The sequence below is a fragment of the Entelurus aequoreus genome, linkage group LG08, assembly GCF_033978785.1.
Source record: "Entelurus aequoreus isolate RoL-2023_Sb linkage group LG08, RoL_Eaeq_v1.1, whole genome shotgun sequence".
NCBI classification, from domain to species: Eukaryota; Metazoa; Chordata; class Actinopteri; order Syngnathiformes; family Syngnathidae; genus Entelurus; species Entelurus aequoreus.
The window spans coordinates 48,160,288-48,181,403 of record NC_084738.1 but is presented as its reverse complement, the minus strand read 5'-3'; the positions used below and the strand labels follow the sequence as shown (position 1 = coordinate 48,181,403).

General features: G+C 40.6%; 1 protein-coding gene and 1 pseudogene across 1 annotated transcript in view; one reads left to right on the top strand and one right to left on the bottom strand.

Annotated features, from left to right (window-relative positions):
* The window catches only part of LOC133655985 (gonadotropin-releasing hormone II receptor-like), a 59,387-nt gene continuing 38,271 nt past the window's right edge, over positions 1 to 21,116 (top strand). The window contains 6 exon segments of the mRNA XM_062056694.1: positions 1 to 231; positions 7,945 to 8,072; positions 8,074 to 8,157; positions 8,159 to 8,192; positions 8,195 to 8,410; positions 8,413 to 8,474. Coding sequence (XP_061912678.1) covers positions 222 to 231; positions 7,945 to 8,072; positions 8,074 to 8,157; positions 8,159 to 8,192; positions 8,195 to 8,410; positions 8,413 to 8,474 — 534 coding nt within the window. The 5' untranslated portion in view covers positions 1 to 221.
* On the bottom strand, positions 19,231 to 19,894 carry LOC133655269 (transcriptional activator protein Pur-alpha-like; annotated as a pseudogene).

The following is a 21,116-nucleotide window of genomic DNA, read 5'->3' as shown; positions in this document are numbered from 1 at the left end:
TCCTTCTCGTATTAGCGAGGAGGAGACTGCGCGCGAGCCTGCAGGCGCGCTGACGAGGCTCACCATGGAGGAGAGGATAAAACCATCAAATCATAAAAACATCCAACTCATCGTCGCGATGGAGGATTTATGAGGATTATCGCGAGACTACCGAAAGATAAGACAAAAGTGATGCTTCAGATGCCTTAAAGGTTTCCACTTGACCAACTCACAAGTCCAAGATGACGACAGGTAAGATAAAAGAAGCTTTTTAATGGCGATGTATTCATGTACAAATCATGCTCTTTTTTTAAAATTCTACGACCTCGAACTGAAATGTAATGAAGCGGAGAATGTGTGTCTCCTGTTAAAAACAACATATATATATCCTCCTTTATTGCACACTTATGCTTATGCTGTAAGAACATGTTCATACATGTTCTTACATTAATGCATCCATAAATTAGTGTTCTTTGGCGCATTACCACCAACTTACAACCACCAGCAGAGGGCGCTATTGCGTCTACTGCAGGATATGCACTTTTTAGTACCCATCCCATACTCAGTACATGTTGTGTTGCGGATACCAATACTTTTTTACCTAACATGTGCAATGATTTTTACCTTTTCATTTGTGGATCATAAATGTAATCAGATTACAACACAGAGAAAAGGTTTAAAGCAGACAAAACATGTTTTATTCATCATTTGTATGAACAATATGAACATCCATCCATTTCCTACCGCTTGTCCCTTTTGGGGTGGCGGTGGGTGCTGGAGCCTATCTCAGCTGCACTCGGGCGGAAGGCGGGGTACACACTGGACAAGTCGCCACCTCATCACAGGGCACAATATGAACAATATCAACAAAATAATGCAAGTATTCCCTTTTATTTCAAATAAGCATGGAAGCCAACCGCGTAACATAAACATGTATTTGCATGATTATCAATGAAGGTTCAGGTCTAAACCTGAAGCTGCTAAAACATCTCAACAATGTATTTTTTGGTTTCTGCATGTCAAACAGAATTCAATTTAGGCGACATGCTTTGTTATTTTCTTTAGTCTGTGACTTAGACCCCCACTGCTAAAGGATTTATTTGCTACTAATTCCACTTTAATTCAACTTGTAGGCTAACAAATCTTCAGCAACACACCAGTATTTTATAAAGTGCTGTCCAACATGTGGCACAAGGGCTCCTTTGTTTAAATAACATATTGTATACCAGTGGTTCTTAACCTTGTTGGAGGTACCGAACCCCATTAGTTTCATATGCGCATTCACCGAACCCTTCTTTAGTGAAAAATAAAATGCTGTTTTTTTTTCAAATTCAAGACAAAGTTATATGTTTTTGGTAACACTTTAGTAGGGGGAAAATATGCTAAGTAACAAAGACTTAATTTAGAGTTATTTGGACACTAGGGGAACATATAAGTAACAATGACTTAATTTAGAGTTATTTGGTTAGGGTTAGGGTTAGGGTTAGGGTTAGGGTTAGAGGGTTAGCGTCAGGGTTAGATGATTAGGGTTATAATAAGGCCATGCCGAATAAGGCATTAATAAGTTCTTAATATTGACTAGTTAAGAGCCAATATGTTACTAATCTGCATGTTAATAAGCAACTAATTAATGGTGAATATGTTCCCCATACTAAAGTGTTACCATGTTTTTTTACTTGTGCACAAAATGAACCGTGCATGAACATCACCTTGTTCAAACAACAAAACCAACACAGTGCATAAACCCACAACAAATTACAACACATGCAAATCAGTCTGACTTCTGCTGTTGCCATATCCGTAATACGCCGATAGGGAGAAGTTTTTATTTACACGATGAGTCGGGTGTGTCTTGACCTCCGCCGAACCCCTGAGCCCGACTCACCGAACCCCTAGGGTTCGATCGAACCCAGGTTAAGAACCACTGTTGTATACATATAATCACGTTTCATCAAACATAAATTAACGTTGTTACCCTAGGGTAAACTGGGTAACACATGGCACACTGACAAAGCTTAACCTACTGTTACTATAACAATCTACAAGGTTAATATAGCTTGCTTCTCTTTCTTCCCCTCCATTTATCTGCTTTCTTTTGTATCTCTAGTTATCATTACATATATGTATTGTTGCATTTGAACAACTGTATTGTTGATAATAAAGGTAAATTATTTGTATTATTCATTATCAATAGCGCTATTTCTATTGGTATTTGTACTGCTCCATTTGTAGTGTAATAATTGTCATGTCTGTGTTAATCATGTTTTTGTTTGGCCATGTTTTGCTTGGTTTTTGGACTCTCTTTAGTTCCTGGTTGCACTTCCTTGTTTTGTTTGGTTTCCATGGTCACCCATTAGTTTTCACCTGTCATGTCACGCACCTGTTTCACGTTTTGAGTCACGCACTTGTTGTTAATTATGTCTGGGTTATTTAAGTCTTTCTTTCTGTTCACTCGTTCTGCGTTCATTGTCTTTGTCACACCAGTTCATGTCCCTTGTTGACCAAGTAAGTTTTCATAGTCCATGTCCTAGCTTCTGCTAACTAGCAGCTTCTTTTGTGTTTTAGGCACGCTTGCCTTTTTTGTTTATTGTTTGTGTTTGTGATAGTTTGAGTGATTTATGTTTAATAAATCCAAGCTCACCTTCAAGCTGTCGTCCGGAGCCGTTTTTGCATTGGAAGAACAACACCCGCAGCGAGCTGCGACTCCCCCACGTGACAGAATGAACGCAGCAGACGTTCTTCCGCAGACGAGCCCCGAGGATGTGATGGAGACGCGCTGGCGAAGATGGAGGCCAGCCAGAAAGGCTTCTTTTCGCCAGCATGGCGCGTCGTTCCCCCAGGATCCTCCTCCGGACAACAAGATCCCCCAACCAGCCCAGTCTTCCTCGCCGCCGCAGGAGACCTGTGCTGATGGCGTCATCCCGCCCACTGGTGATGACGTCAGAGACCAAGACTTTTTTTTAGATTCTATTTACGCCCTCTGTCAGCCGCCCACTAAGGACTTTGTTTCAAAGAAAAATCCTTTTGAGAAGATTTTTTCTAAATTTAGATTTTTTCAGACCCAGTCTAAAGTGGGGGTGGTGAATAGACATTTTGGACAATTTAATGGGAAGGATTCTTCCCCCCTCCTGACCTCCCTCCACCCACCCCAAAAAACGGTTCCAGACGGCGAGCGCGTCTGGTATCCGCTCCTTGAGGGGGGGGGGCTAGGGCCAGGAGCTGTAATAGTGGGGTGACTCAGCTGCGCCCAGCCAGGCAGCAACCTCCGGCCCGTCCACCACCACCGGTCTTTCGGCCTGCCAAGCAGCAACCCCCAGCTAGGCCACCTGCACCACGTCAAGTTCCTCCACGCCAAGCTCCAGTGCTGCCAGTACCAGCTCCATGCGACCAAGCTCCGGTACCAGCTCCACGCGGCCAAGCTCCGGCACCACACGGCCAAGCTCCAGTACCAGCTCCACGACGCCAAGCTCCGGTTCCTGCACCACGACGCCAAGCTCCAGTTCCTGCACCACGACGCTAAGCTCTGGTTCCTGCACCACGCTGCCAAGCTCCGGTACCAGCTCCACGCTGCAAAGCTCCGGTACCAGCTCCGCGCTGCCAAGCTCCGGTACCAGCTCCACGACGCCAAGCTCCGGTACCAGCTCCACGCCAAGACCAAGACCCTCGCCTAGACCAAGACCAAGTCCAAGACCAACCATACCAAGACCAAGTCCAAGACCAACCATGCCAAGACCAAGACCAAGTCCAAGACCAACCATGCCAACACCAAGACCAAGTCCAAGACCAACCATGCCAACACCAAGACCAACCATGGCCACGCCAAGCTTCGCCGCCCGACGCGCCACGCCAAGCTTCGCTACCTGCTTCGCTGCCTGCTTCATCTGCTGCACCCGCACCTGCGTCATCCACGCCTGCAATGACGACGACGCGCCTGCCTCCTCGTCTGCCACGGTTGTGGCCACTACCTGGTCGTCCGCCACGCAAAGTGCGCCCACCTGATCGTTGGCCACGCATGTGGCCCTTCCCGGGTCGCCCACCTGGAATGTGGCGGCGGCGAGTGGAACGCCGCCGCCACATGACTATGCCTCGGTGGATTCGGGGCCACTTGGCCTGGCGACCCACCGCCATATCCCCATCCCGCCCTCCCATGACTCTTGATCCTGTTTTTTGTTTTTGGACATCTGGGATCTGTCCGTAAGGGGGGGGGGGTTCTGTCATGTCTGTGTTAATCATGTTTTTGTTTGGCCATGTTTTGCTTGGTTTTTGGACTCTCTTTAGTTCCTGGTTGCACTTCCTTGTTTTGTTTGGTTTCCATGGTCACCCATTAGTTTTCACCTGTCATGTCACGCACCTGTTTCACGTTTTGAGTCACGCACCTGTTGTTAATCATGTCTGGGTTATTTAAGTCTTTCTTTCTGTTCACTCGTTCTGCGTTCATTGTCTTTGTCACACCAGTTCATGTCCCTTGTTGACCAAGTAAGTTTTCATAGTCCATGTCCTAGCTTCTGCTAACTAACAGCTTCTTTTGTGTTTTAGGCACGCTTGCCTTTTTTGTTTATTGTTTGCGTTTGTGATAGTTTGAGTGATTTATGTTTAATAAATCCAAGCTCACCTTCACGCTGTCGTCCGGAGCCGTTTTTGCATTGGAAGAACAACCCTGCAGCGAGCTGCGACTCCCCCACGTGACAATAATGCTCATTGTCATTTCTGTATTATTATTTATTTTACTAACTGCTTCTCTGCTATCACTTTTACCATCATATTTGTACATATCATATTTGCTGATGTTGCTCTATTGTTGTTCTTGTTGTGTTTGCTGTTGTTGTTTTTGTCTCTCTGTCTTATCCCCTTCTTGTCCCCACAATTTTCCCCTCTGTCTTCCTTTTTTTTCTCTTTCTATCCCCTCCTGCTCCGGCCCAGCTGCACCAAATGATAATATCCATCCATCCATTTTGTACCGCTTATTCCCTTCGGGGTCGTGGGGCAAATTATAATATAAATACATTTAATAAAGTAAAATACAAATAAGGCAACAAGAGAAGTATCCCACACCTTCTCTTTTGTAAAGTAAATTTATGGGCATCTACATCAACAATATGATTTGCCTGAGAAGCTGGACAGGACAAAAAAAACATATTGTAAAAATATAATTAATTAATTATTAATTGATATCTGTCTCTCCAGGACTTCACAGGCTTTTTGTGATTGTTGTGGCCTAGCCTAAAATGCATGAATTTAATCTTTTTCAGTGAGGTTTTGAGGCAATATTTTATGTAATTCAATATTTAATTAACTGGTGAGTTTGTTGCAAGTGCTCCTCGTAACCGTACCTCAAAGAGCACAACAACAATTGTAAAACAAATACTGTATTGATGTTTTACTTGTTTTATACCACACAGATAGGGCTGCAACTAACGATTAATTTGATAATCGATTAATCTGTCGATTATTACTTCGATTAATCGATTAATAATCGATAAAAGAGACAAACTACATTTCTATCCTATCCAGTATTTTATTGAAAAAACCAGCATACTGGCACCCTACTTATTTTGATTATTGTTTCTCAGCTGTTTGTAAATGTTGCAGTTAATAAATAAAGGTTTATTAAAAAAATAATAATAAAAAATCTCTGCGCATAGCATAGATCCAACAAAACGATGACTAAATTAATCGGCAACTATTTTAATAATCGATTTTAATCGATTAGTTGTTGCAGCCCTACACACAGACTTAAAAATAGACATTAGATGGCACTAAAAGCACATACTCTGAGCTCATTGTCAAATTGCTGTACTGTTTGAATTAATTATAATAATAGTAATAATTAATTATGATTATAGAAAGAAACATCAGCAAAGGTCTGCTTTCTAGTCCGATGTCTGCTTTGTCTTTCAGACCGTTTCTGTTGTTCAGACTCTTCTCACGTTAAGAAAATTTGTAAATGTTGAGAGCGATCTATGGCGCAACATTTTTGTTGGTTAATTTGTGTCGATGAGCGGTTAATAAGGGGTTAAATGATAATCTGTTCTTAATTGTCTAACCTTAGAGCACTGGTTCTCACAACCTTTTCACCAGGTACCACCATAATGACCAACATTAAAGCACAGTAGCGTAGTAGTCCTAAGTATTCATTAAAAACAAGAAAGATGTTTTATTTAACAAGTATATTTAATATTTTTGGCCACAGTAACGTTACATGTAGTTTGAACAGTAACATTGTGTTTAGATATACTGTAGTAAAGTAAAACAATGTGCTTAAATGATATAAGCACCGTTGATGGTTACCTAAAACGGTTCTTTTATGGTCAGTGATCAGGTCAACGCATACTCCAGTGCAGATGAGTGAGGACACTCCGACTGCTTTGCTCGCTGGCACTTCAAAATAAACCCAGACGTTACTTAAGATACAACTCGTAGAAAGTTTGGACAAATAAATGACTAAGAATAAGTATTCTCGTAAGAAACAAAATGCTCCTGATTATGAAATTTCATTTGTGTCGAAATATTAGGCTCTTTTTTTTAAAGGTAATTTAAAATTATGCGCGCAAGTAATTTACTGCAATTAATCAAAATACAAAAGTGTGAATAATCCAATAACAAAAAAAAATCATTGTTTATTGCACTAATATTTAAATAAATACATGTAAAATATGAAGTGAGGACACCAGGGTGTTGCTTAATCTTTACATACTACATTGCCCTCAAGGCTTAGCGCTGTAGACAGGAACCGGTTGCATGTTGCTGTTTCTGCTTCGTCTAGAAACCACGTTTTAATGAGACAGTTGATGTTCTCGGTTTGAACTCTGCTCAGAGACAACTTAGATTGACACTGACCCTTGTATCTTGTATAAATGTAAACTATACAAATCTTGTAAATCTACCTTATAATAAAGATGCTAATACTGGAAGTACCCCTGCCTCTCACCCCCCCCCCCCCATAATATTATACAGTAATAGTAAATACCGTACTTTTCGAGCTATAGAGTGTGTCGATATTCAAGCCGCACTCATCAAATTTTAGAGAAAAAAAAAATATTTGTACATATATCAGCCGTACCGGACCATATTTTGTAAATGTTTACCTACATACTTTCAAACAAAACAGAATTTACCGTCATGGACCCACTAGCTGCGAAAGCTAGCTCTCCAATCACTTAACAGACCTAATAACTCCACAATGATGTCTTGGTAAATTTCCTGCGGATTTTGTAAAACTAAAACAATACAAAAAGAATGCCACTGTAAGTTATTATTACTAACACAGACATTTGTGAACTTAGTTAATGCTAACAACGCTAGTTTGATTACATTACGATAGCACATACAAATATGCATGAAAACACTCCTACAGACATCTCACATGGGAGGATTTAGTAAGTATGAATTGTTTTAGTTATATTGTAAAACTTACAAATGTTGCTTGGAGTGACGAATGAAGAATATTTTCGAGCAGAAACGCTATAGACGAATAGTAAAAGAAACGGGATATACTTCCGGTTCAAAGCACGAAACAGGAAGTACATTTTCAAACCACGGCACCTGCAGTGAACAAAATTTTCCAAAAGATGGCGCATAGCACAAACAGTAACACACCTTTTCAGTCTCTCTGTTGCTGTAATATGAAAACTATTGGTTGAATACAAAACATTATGGCCACTAGCAAAGAAAATGCCATCAATTAGCCACACCATTTTATAAGCCGCAGGATTCAAAGCGTAGGATAAAAGTAGCTGATCATGGTCCGAAAAATACGGTATATTATTCATGTTGTAATTCAGGATTGTCCAAACAAGGATGAGAAATATGGGTTGTGTTTGTTATAGGTTGTTATATGTGATTAATCTAATTTTTAGAACAATACAATTTCACTATATACGCATTTGATGTAATACTTGTAAACATAAAGAAGGTATTTCTTTGACTTTGAGACTGTGATCAATGATTTTTTAAAATTTTTTTTAGAGTCCACTCTTAACCTTTCGTTGTGGGTTTCCACCGGTGGGTATCATCCACACAACACTTCCATCTTCTCCGCGTTCAACCCTACCTCGCCATCATGGGAAGCCCCCGCCTTCACCGTCGCCGCCTCGCTGCCGCGTCGCGGCCACCTTGGTGCTTTTCGTCTTCGCGGCCATCAGCAACCTGTCGGTCCTGATCAGCGTGTGCTGGGGGCGGGGGCTATCGCCTGGCGGCCCACCTGCGCCCGCTCATCGCAGCTTGGCTTCGGCGGATCTGGTGATGACATTTGTGGTCATGCCGCTGGACGCCATTTGGAATATGACGGTGCAGTGGTACGCCGGGAACATCATGTGTAAGCTGCTGTGTTTCCTCAAGCTCTTCGCCATGCATTCGGCTGCGTTCATACTCGTCGTGGTCAGCCTGGATCGATACCGCGCCATTCTTCATCCTCTGGATTCCCTTGATGCTGGCTGAGGAACAAACGCATGCTGCTGGTGGCCTGGACTCTCAGTCTGCTGCTGGCATCCCCGCAGGTACGCTGTCATCTGGTATTTACAACTCATGTACACAATCTAAAGTGTCTTTTCTCCTAAATAACCCTTTTTGATTGCACTACGGATGTAGAGAAGAAGACGAGGAAATGGAGAAAAGACTTTGCACAAAAAAACAGCATAGGAATATGAAACAAAGATACTGGACGTGGGCACAAAATGGCAAATGAAATATTTACAATCCAAAGAGGAAACTTGGAAGTATTTCTACACTGCGGACATTATAACTCGCAAACGTGTTTCTCTGTGGAGCACGCTGCAGTTTGATGAGGTCATCACTCGTGCAATACCTTATCGGATATCATTCTCTGCAGAACAAAATGATATCTAATTTTTATGCGAGTATTGACACCCTTGGAAAAAAAAAAAAACATTGTATGGTAAATTCCCTGAAGGGAAGCACTCACACATATCAAAAATGTGCCGATCGAAGGGCCACTGATAAGTATCGGCCAATTTTCCTGAAAAAGTATGTGATCGCTATCGTTGAGTAATGCATTTTATTGCACAATCGCCTCAAGCTGACACTGTATTTATTTTTAGTCCCCAGGCTGATAAGCAACTGGCAGCTATGTGTCTCCATACACAGTGTGGAGTCATACCTCTAAGCCAGGGGTGTCAAACTAGTGTTTAGTGAGGGCAACATTGCGGTTATGGGTGCCCTCAGAGGGCCGCGTGTTACGGTAAATGTTTATGAATGTAAATATATAATAACCTTGTTACACAATTTCCATATGTAATTGTATTTGATTATTATATGTTTTATGTACAAGTTGATAGATAAATTGGAAGTCAAGGTGACAAGCAGATATTTAAGTATTCATTTTTGATAACCTAAAAAATAAAACAGAGAGGGAGAAGTTTGTGACAGTCCAAAAGTATTTGATATACCAGTTTGGGAAAGAACAAAAAACAAAGGCCCTGGAGGATGAACCGGTGGTACGGAAAAACCAAGAGAACAAAGTACAAAAACACAAAGTGTCCAAAGGAAGGCGGGAGTTGACTGAGCACAAAAAATTAAGTTGCAAATTAAAGTAAAAACAATACTTGCGTGTAAAGCAGCAGGAGGAAAGTTTGCCTGGTCTTCAATCAATCAATCAATCAATCGAAGTTTACTTATATAGCCCTTAATCAAAAATGTCTCAAAGGGCTGCACAAGCCACAACGACAGGGCAAGAAAAAACTCAACCCAATGGGGACAAGGTCCCCTGGAAGGGGCCGCAGATGTGGGGACCCCCTCTTGGGTGACCGGTGCAATGGATGCCGAGTGGATACGGTTAATAATGTCAGAGTCCAGCAACATGCAGGTGCAAAGTAATCAGTAAAAATAAGGCACCAGTGATTGCAGTCAGGTGTGCTCATGCCTTCCCACCTTCCTCTGCTGCCAGGGCAACTAATGAAAGTGAGGGAGAGAAAAACACAAAGAGAGCACAGTGGCCAAGGGAGAGCAGGTAGAGAACAGGAACGTAACACAGATATTATTCAAGTTTAGAAGACACACAGGAGGAGTCCTCAAAAAATGGAATTACATCCAATTCTTTTTTGGTCAAATATTTTTTGTTGTTGTTCTTTTTTTTTTTTTAAAGAACCCATTTTTAGATTAAAAGTATTAAACACCTATCATTGATATTATTATTATTAATAATGTTGCTTTTATACATTTTTGGTTTTATTTTCTTTGTATTGTATTTAGTAAGTATTGTGTATATCTTCTAGATTGCTTGGTAAATTTATATCTTAAGTATTGTAAAGCTTGGATTGGGTTGAAGTTGGGGTTGCTCTATTTTCTTTTACAAGATTAATTAACATCCTGTCATTTTGGAAATAAAATATAAAAAATACATTTTTAAAAATAAGTTTTTTAGGCCAACACTTTGCATATTAGTCTTATGTTAGCAGCCAAGAGGAGACCCCAAGAATCGGAATCAAATTGTGAGGTGCCCAAAAATTCCGACCTCTAATATGTAGTATTTTGTTTCTGTCAAAATTAAAAGAACAAATATGTTTAGCCAGAAAGTATTCTAGTGACACACATTATTTCCAAACTTTGGCCGGCCACATAAAATGAAGTGGCGAGCTTGAGTTCGACCCCTGTGCTCTAAATGAATAATAATCTCTTCCATCATGATGAATAAACTGCAATTCTTTGTATCTTAAGTACCATTATCACTGGAAGGATGAGGCTGAACGTTTTGCACACAGAGGAAGAGAATAACGAGGAGACTACTTTGAATATTGTGTTCATATTGTTAAACTGCCAATTGCACTCACCATACATATATTGAATCATTTACAGTTAATAATACATATGATGATATCGGCTGATCTCACTCGTGGATGAACGGTATTGTAATCGGCAGCATAGAACCCTGATCGGAACATTCTTAGTATATAATACTATAGACTGCATATATTTGCACAAGCATAATTGTATACCCAACCAATACCCATCATGGAAATATGATATTTCTCAATGTATGATGAACGTTTTGTACATTTGTATTATTTTTGATGTAACTAGAATTATTTTTAAAGGCTTACTGAAATTAATTTTTAAAATTTAAACGGGGATAGCAGATCCATTCTATGTGTCATACTTGATCATTTCGCGATATTGCCATATTTTTGCTGAAAGGATTTAGTATAGAACAACGACGATAAAGTTCGCAACTTTTGGTCGCTGATAAAAAAAAGCCTTGCCTGTACCGGAAGTAGCGTGACGTCACAGGAGGAAGGATTCCTCACAATTCCCCGTTGTTTACAATGGAGCGAGAGATATTCAGACAGAGAAAGCGACGATTACCCCATTAATTTGAGCAAGGGTGAAAGATTTGTGGATGAGGAACGTTAGAGTGAAGGACTAGAGAGGCAGTGCAGGGTGTATCTTTTTTCGCTCTGACCGTAAGTTAGGTACAAGGTCTCATTGGATTCCACACACTCTCCTTTTTCTATTGTGGATCACGGATTTGTATTTTAAACCACCTCGGATACTATATCCTCTTGAAAATGAGAGTCGAGAACGCGAAATGGACATTCACAGTGACTTTTATCTCCACGACAATACATCAGCGAAGCTCTTTAGCTACTGAGCTAACGTGATAGCATCTGGCTCAAATGCAGATAGAAACAAAATAAATAAATCCCTGACTGGAAGGATAGACAGAAGATCAACAATACTATTAAACCATGGACATGTAACTACACGGTTAATAATTCTCAGCCTGGCAAAGCTTAACAATGCTGTTGCTAACGACGCTGTAGCTAACTTAGCAACCGGACCTCACAGAGCTATGATAAAAACATTAGCGCTCCATTTACGCCAGCCAGCCCTCATCTGCTCATCAACACCCGTGCTCACCAGCGTTCCAGCGATCGACGGCGCGACGAAGGACTTCACCCGATCATCCGTGCGGTTGGCGGCTAGCATCGGCTAGGCGTCTGCTATCCAAGTAAGTACTCCTTGTTGTGTTGCTACAGCCAGCCGCTAATACACCGATCCCACCTACAACTTTTTTCTTTGCAATCTCCATTGTTCATTAAACAAATTGCAAAAGATTCACCAACACAGATGTCCAGAATACTGTGGAATTATGAAATGAAAACAGAGCTTTTTGTATTGGCTTCAATGGGGAAGCCATACCTCTGTTCTCCTGGCTACGTCACGCGCATACATCATCCTCCAAAGGCGTTTTCAATCGGAAGTTTAGCTGGAAATTTAAAATTGCACTTTATAAGTTAACCCGGCCGTATTGGCATATGTGCATATGCATATATGTGCATTAAACAAATTGCAAAAGATTCACCAACACAGATGTCCAGAATACTGTGGAATTGTTCGATGAAAACAGAGCAGTTTGTATGGTGACACATTGGGTACGAATACTTCCGTTGCCGTCGTGACATCACGCGCATACGCATCATACATAGACGTTTCCAACCGGAAGTTTAGCGGGAAATTTAAAATTGCACTTTATAAGTTAACCTGGCCGTATTGGCATGTGTTGCAATGTTAAGATTTCATCATTGATATATAAACTATCAGACTGCGTGGTCGGTAGTAGTGGGTTTCAGTAGGCCTTTAACATTTCATGTCAGAAGTAGAGATGGGTATTGTTTACATTTCACGCGATCAGTGCTTTTTAAATTAATGAAATTGAAGTTGAACAGACAAGTAATTGAAATACTTTAATGATATAAATAAAATGACAACTAAGTAACAAATTAAAAAATATGTAATACAATCAACAACAAATTATCGCAGCAAAACAGAACATGGAGAATGTGAAAAAAGGACTTGCTTGTGTTGTAATGTGTTTGATGCTCATAATCCCGGGAGTTTGTGAATGCACCTCCGCCATTGGTGCATAACGAGGAAGTGCTATTGCTGTTGTGACTACCATTGACATACAGTACATATAGACCAGGGGTGTCCAAACTTTTTCACTGAGGGCCGCACACGGAAAAATTAAAGCATGTGCGGGCCATTTTGATATTTTTCATTTTCAAACCATAACAAAATATATGGATTTTTTATATATTTTGACTTTAGGGGTCCCGGGGATCATAAAGGGTCTCAGTCATTAAAATGTTAAAAATAAGTCAGATTATTATTTTTTTTAATTATTTAACGCTTACAGTAAATCTCTATATCAACTTCAAGTTGATATAAAGTAATAAAAATAAAAATACATGTTTTATGGCTTTTCTGTCAAAAACAACTTCGTTTTTTTATAGTAAAACTGAAATATGCAGTATTTAGTAATTAGAGCCCTAAAAGATCAATATTGCAGGACACCATTGATTTTAATTATTTCATATTTTTGAGTAATCACAGTGAAAAGATAAATAAAAAATCACTAAATATATTTGGGATCCAAAAGGGCCCCACTCATAAAGTGATACATTTTTATTAGGTTTTTCTTTTACTTTCAACACTTAAGTTACGAGATCAACTTCAGATATATCTGTCGATTTTATGCTGGAACTATTATTTTGTTTGTTTTATGCGCTTTTGTCAAAGAAAACTTTGATGTTTTTATATGGCTACTACCAGAGGTGTGGACTCGAGTCACATGACTTGGACTCGAGTCAGACTCGAGTCATGAATTTGATGACTTTGGACTCGACTTGACAAAATGTAAAGAGACTTGCAACTCGACTTAGACTTTAACATCAATGACTTGTGACTTCACTTGGACTTGAGCCTTTTGACTTGACATGACTTGCTACTTTCCCCAAAACCCAAAGATTAAAGAGTTATTTGGGAGCGCGCCGCTCCGTATTTTTCCTGTTCTTCGTCTGTGTCTATCAGCGTGTTGTTCCTGTCAGCTGGTGTGCTCTCAGTACAACAGCCAATCAAATTAGATCTACGCTATTTTCATCCCACAGCTCTCATCCAATCAAATTGCAGGACAACCAATGAAGAAGAATGGTCAAACAATGCGGCAGTGAGAAACAATTATGCCAAAGTTAATTTCGTTCGGGTATTAAAACTACGACTCGGTCAACAAAAAACGAATAGCCCTATGCAAATCATGCAGTTGGAATATTATAGACGGAGACGTAACAACTTCCAACTTCGTTCGACATTTGAAGATGCACAAAGAAGGGTAAGTTTTGAATGTAAGCTAACGTTTATTGGCTAAGTAACGTGACTTTTATTTGCTGTGTAGTTAAATCAGTGAGGCTGTAAACTCACTGCTAACGTTATAACCATAGACATCTTATAAGGGTACGCAGCATCGCGCGCTACTGCCTACAGGCGCAGACGAGACGCGGGGCCGCCATCTTGGAGTGGTGATCCGCCCCACTAGTGCAATTCATTTGGCAGGAGCAATGAACTGTCAGCGCATTTAATTCATTTTACCTCACTGAATACCACTGATTTTCACGCGCTTTTTTGTTATATGTGTAGCTATGATAAAGGACACATGTTTTGGCGTGTTTTATTATTCATAGTTTGCTTAACAGTAATATAATATTCTTATACGCTATAAGTGACCAGACGTCCGAGATCAAAACTGGGAATATAATCCAAGAGAAAGGGGAAAAAACGGTCAGCTATTTTTAAATTGAAGAAATAATATGATTAGGTTATATATACATGCGTATATCCTACATAAACAATGTATGAATACATTAGATATCTATATATCTTATAGACTGTATCTCTGTTGCTGCAGCAGCAGAGAGTTTATTCTGTCTTGACACTTTGTATTGATATTTTGTATTACATTCTTCCCTTAAATGATCATGTTTACAGTCATTGTTTTATATGTATTTTTTATGTATGTCGCTTTGGATAAAAGCGTCTGCCAAATACTTCAACATAAACATATATAAACACCTGTAAGTCTTTATATCAGCTAAAACCACCAATCTGTTTCACTGGATTCAGAATAAAACCAAATTCTGTCTTACCCAACAATGTTAGTATTTGAATATTGTTACTTGAAGACTTATTCCTGGTTACAATTATACTGTTAAGAAAGTATTGTGTTATATTTTGCCTAAAATGAGAATGCATCATAATCAGTGGCGGCTGGTGAATTTTGTTTTAGGTGGGGCTGAAAGTTTGTAAACCAAACCCATGTAGGGGGGTCATCCTCCCCCAGAAGATTTCTTTGTGATTTTCACATACAAATATTAAAGATCTTTGCTCCTTCTCAACTCTGTGGTAATATTATTTTCATAAAATACAACCAATAGTACATTAATGTTAAATCTTACTTGTGAAAAGTAATCACCCGATTTCTATTTTCAACAGTCCGCTCATTTGAGTTGGAAAACGCTGAACACCATCTTTGTTTTCTACCTGTCAACTGTCAGTTTAGGCTGCTCGCCGGCTCCTCATCACCACTTCAAGATGGCGGCCAAATTGCTCGTGTCACAGCAGCCAATGCTGCGTCTACTTATAAGATGTCTATGGTTATAACGTCATTGCAAACACGGCAATATGTTGCGTCCACTGCAGTTCGCTACCTTATTCATACTTTTTGTCAAGTGATTTTTTTTAAGCAGGGTTGCATGAGGTACCTATACTTAACGTTACGTTAGTCAATGTATCACACACAGTAACGTAACGTTAGACGGCGATCAGCAGCACCGCATATTTTAGCCACCTACAAAAACACAAACATAGTCAAATAAAGGTCAGTTAAAATGTATACTATATTAAGAATATGTGAACATATTGCATAGGGCCCTGACATCTAAAAAGTACAACTCTGTTCATTGTTTTGTTCATGTTTTTGTTATGTTTTTCATATGTACGCACACATCAACACACATACAGTATGAGATGAGATCAATGAGATAAGGTAAGAACAGGATAGAAACTGCTGTGGAACTACCGGTAGTTACAATGCAATGTGCCAAGGAAATACAATGTTAACACTTTTGTGCAAATAAGTACAGTTGCACTTGTTTTTTCAAATGTGTTTATTCTGTAAAGGAATGAGTTAAATGTTTAAAATGACTGGATAATAGTGCTATTATGAAGTGCAATGTCAGCACTATTTTTTTTCCTGCAATTTCAAATGCACTTGTTTTAATAAATGAATACAGCGTTTTAAAAGCATACACAATCTGTGTAAATATATTAGTCTGTGGTTAAAAGGACTTGAAAGGACTCGAAATTCAAAATGCAGGACTTGGGACTTGACTTGAGACTTTCCAGTCTTGACTTTGGACTTGACTCGGGACTTGCCTGTCTTGACTCGGGACTTGACTCGAGACTTGAGGGCAAAGACTTGAGACTTACTTGTGACTTGCAAAGGAATGACTTGGTCCCACCTCTGGCTACTACACAATATATCAATCAATCAATCAGTCAATGTTTATTTATATAGCCCTAAATCACAAGTGTCTCAAAGGGCTGTACAAGCCACAACGACATCCTCGGTACAGAGCCCACATATATGTAATGTCTACCACATTTTAAAGTGAACATATTTGAAGTAATTGGAGCCCGGAAAATAATTCATTATAACATGGATTTTTTGTCATAATTTTTTTTTTTTGAGCAATGGCAAAAAAAAGAAAAATAAAGAAAGACAAAAGAAAAAAAAAACAGCCTGCATGGCAGCTTTTGTGTCAACATTGCAACTTTTTCTCGTTAGATTTCACCTCATTCTAATTTTTTTAATGTTCTTTTTTATTTTTACAATAGTATTTCCAGAATGTGTGGCGGGCCGGTAAACAATTAGCTGCGGGCCGCAAATGGCCCCCGGGCCGCACTTTGGACACCCCTGATCAGGCCCGGCCCTAACCAATCTGGCGCCCTAGGCAAGATTTTAGGTGGCGCCCCCCACATCGGCAGTGAAGTATATATACTCACAAGAAACCGAATAGCTTTGTCTTTGACCTTTTTTTTTACTTAAAGGCCTACTGAAATGAATTTTTTTTATTTAAACGGGGATAGCAGATCTATTCTATGTGTCATACTTGATCATTTCGCGATATTGCCATATTTTTGCTGAAAGGATTTAGTATAGAACAACGACGATAAAGATTGCAACTTTTGGTATCTGATAAAAAAAAGGCTTGCACCTACCGGAAGTAGCGTGACGTAGTCAGTTGAACATATACGCAAAGTTCCCTATTGTTTACAATGATGGCCGCATGAAGTGAGAGAGATTCGGACCGAGAAAGCGACAATTTCCCCATTAATTTGAGCGAGGATGAAAGATTTGTGGATGAGTAAAGTGCAAGTGAAGGACTAGTGGGGAGTTGAAGCTATTCAGATAGGGAAGATGCTGTGAGAGCCGGGGGTGACCTGATATTCAGCTGGGAATGACTACAACAGTAAATAAACACAAGACATATATATACTCTATTAGCCACAACACAACCAGGCTTATATTTAATATGCCACAAATTAATCCTGCATAAAAACACCTGCGTGTTTGTTATGCTAGCTCCTAGCTCCTCTGCTAGCTCCTAGCTCCATAGAACACGCCAATACAATTCAAACACCTGATCAACACACACAATCACTCAGCCCAAAAGACCGTTTACCTAACCCAAGGTTCATAAAGCTTATATATTTTTAAAAAGTTACGTACGTGACGCGCACATACGGTCAAGTTATCGAATGTTTAGCAGCCAAGGCTGCATACTCACGGTACCTGATATTCAGCTGGGAATGACTACAACAGTAAATAAACACAAGACATATATATACTCTATTAGCCACAACACAACCAGGCTTATATTTAATATGCCACAAATTAATCCTGCATAATAACACCTGCGTGTTTGTTATGCTAGCTCCTAGCTCCTCTGCTAGCTCCTAGCTCCATAGAACACGCCAATACAATTCAAACACCCGATCAACACACACAATCACTCAGCCCAAAAGACCGTTCACCTAACCCAAGGTTCATAAAGCTTATATATTTTTAAAAAGTTACGTACGTGACGCGCACTTACGGTACGGTACGTGTTATGCTAGCTCCTAGCTCCTCTGCTAGCTCCTAGCTCCATAGAACACGCCAATACAATTCAAACACATGATCAACACACACAATCACTCAGCCCAAAAGACCGTTCACCTAACCCAAGGTTCATAAAGCTTATATATTTTAAAAAAGTTACGTACATACGCAAAAAAAAGCCAAAGCTGCATACTCACAGTAGCACGTCTGCGTCTTTGTCATCCAAATCAAAGTAATCCTGGTAAGAGTCTGTGTTGTCCCAGTTCTCTACAGGCGTCTGTGTATCCAAATCAAAAGTCCTCCTGGTTAGAGTCTCTGTTATCCGAGTTCTTCCATCTTGACTGCATCTTTCGGGAATGTAAACAAAGAAGCGCCGGCTGTGTACTGTTGTGGCTGACTACGTTCGAAAAATACGTCCATTTCGCACCGACAACTTTCTTCTTTGCTTGCTTGGCTTCCTTCTCCATAATGCAATGAACATGATTGAAACAGATTCACGAACACAGATGTCCAGAATACTGTGGAATTATGAAATGAAAACAGAGCTTTTTCGTACCGGCTTCAATGTGGAAGGCATACCCGTGTTCGCCGGGCTACGTCACGCGCATACGTCATCCTCAGAGGCGTTTCGAACCGGAAGTTTAGCGGCAAATTTAAAATGTCACTTTATAAGTTAACCCGGCCGTATTGGCATGTGTTATAATGTTAAGATTTCATCATTGATATATAAACTATCAGACTGCGTGGTCGGTAGTAGTGGGTTTCAGTAGGCCTTTAAAGAAAGCAAATTAAAAATCAGAATAGTTAACAAGATAAAAAAAAATATGGATAAATAAATGAATACAAAAAATTAAAATTAATCTATGAAATACAATATTTTTTACATACATAAACACAAAATAAAACGTGTCAACAAGTTGCATAAAATAAATTAAAAATACAATATAAATAAGGCACTGCACAAAACAAGATATCAAACCAGTATGACTTTAACAACTATGTGTGAGGGCGGACCTACGTCACTTCCGCCTACCAATCCCCTAGCAACCGGGAATTCGTTGAAAACAAACCAGCTCACAGCGAACACAGCATTGACAGAAAAAGCATTTAACGAGCGTTGTGGCTTGGAAGTCGGCGTTAAATCCTTCATTTACGCATTTTTACTTATTCGCATATCGTGTGAAAAAACGAAAATGTATTATTTGCGTCAGACTCGTCTCAGTGAACTTTAAAGCTTCTCAGGCTTAGCTTAGCTTGCTAGTTAGCTTAGCCTGCGCGCTACTAAGAAAGAGACGCGGAAGTTAACAACTTTGTGTGAACACACCGTACTTGTTGGAGCCCACGTCGAAGAAGCGCTTGTTGTCCACAGTCATCGACGAGCCCTCCGGCAGCTCCGCGGGCTCCTCGTTCACGCCGTAATCGTCAATAAGTTTGGCCAAAGCGTCGCGGAACTCGATAAGTCCCTGCGCCGGGAGCGCGATGGTCTGACCCCAAGCCGGCCCCCCTGTTCACGGTCTGCCGGATCCTCAAGAACCGTCCCCGCTGGTTCTCTTTCAGGTCCATGTAGTACTTCCGATTCTCCCGCACTAGGAACTCGCTTTTCAGGGCCCGCCGCGGCTCATCCTGCACCATTCCCGGGTTGCTGGGACCCAACTGGGCGTAGTGTTCGATGAAGTCCCCCAAGTAGTCGCGGAACTCGACCGACATAGACAGCGTGAGGCGGCTCTTGTTGCCACCGGCCCCGACTTCGGCTATCTTCAAGAAGCGGCCTTTGGCGTTCTGCTTGACGTCCAAGTATAAGCGTTTGTTTTGGATGTCAACTCGCTTGGACGCCAGCTCCTGCGTCTCATGCTGGAGGCCGGAAGCCGAGCCCGTCCCTCCCGCTGTAGCGTGCATGGAACCGAAGCCTGGGCCCGTGGCTGCTCCTCCCTGCTCACTTCCACTGTCTCTGTCCGCCATGATGCTGCCTGCCTGCCTGCCGACTTTGGGAGACTCCAGTGAGAACCGTCCTCGTTTTCCCGGTGTAAAGCTGCGAGCCATTTGTCTCGTCTCTGTGGGCTTTTATCACGCTTTGGCAGAACAAAATACAACCTTTGTTTTCCCTGTTTCCGGTTGTGGTTAGCACAACCAAAAACAACACAGTTTTTCGGCATTTTGGAGGCAGAATGGCGGGTTTAACCAGCGTAGGTCGACAGGTTAAAGAGTAATGGCAACGGTTTGTTTTCAACGCCAGTCTGGTTGCTATGGCTCGAAGAACCCGTATGTAGCTCAGTTGCCCGGATGTCGGCCCTCACCCATATTACAAAAAAAGGGGATCCTACAGAGTTCTCTATTTGTGCTTTTTAATATTGCATTAACTAGAATGACTTACAAATTACTGTACACCAGGGAGTACTGTAATTACCTAACGTTACATTATTATTTTCCATAACAATTTAGCCCCCTCCACAATATTAACCCGACGTTAAAACAGAACTAGCTATTTATTGATTAGCAATTGCCGAATCATGTAACATTAGCTTAATGCTAAAAAGCCAGGTTACTATCACATTCTGTAACAGACAAATAATTTCATGTAGGCTAACGTTACCTACCTGCTACCTCTGTCTTTTTCTCGTTTCTCCTCTTCTTTTCTCTTTTTTCTTCCCTGAGCACCTGACATGTTGTGTTGATTTTTTTATGTGGTGACGTCCAAAAAGAGTCATGATACGGGAAGGGAGGGGGCGCACCGTGCCGGGGGGGGGGGGGGGGGGGGGGGCGTAATGTTGTAACAAATAATATATCTATTAAATAGGCCTTACTTTGCATTTTAATTAACGTGGGATTATTTTATGTATTTAGAAATAATAGTACCAACTTTTTTTTTTTTTTTTCCTCCAACATTTGTGGCACTGGCGTGGCGCCCCCTGATGGACAGCGCCCTTAGCATTTGCCTATACGGCCTATACCACGGGCCGGCCCTGCCCCTGATATAGACTAAATGCCTCATGGATTAGCCTTATCATACGTAAAGCTGTCTGCCATCTCGTGGCAGTCCTTTGTCAAGACTTCTGCAGCAATACTGTACAACTATACACCATACACCTTAATAGTTGGAATAATTATTAAATTAATAGTTTTTCACATTTTTGACATGAACTACATCATGAACTACATCACATAACTTCAATTTCATGGCTGGCTCAAA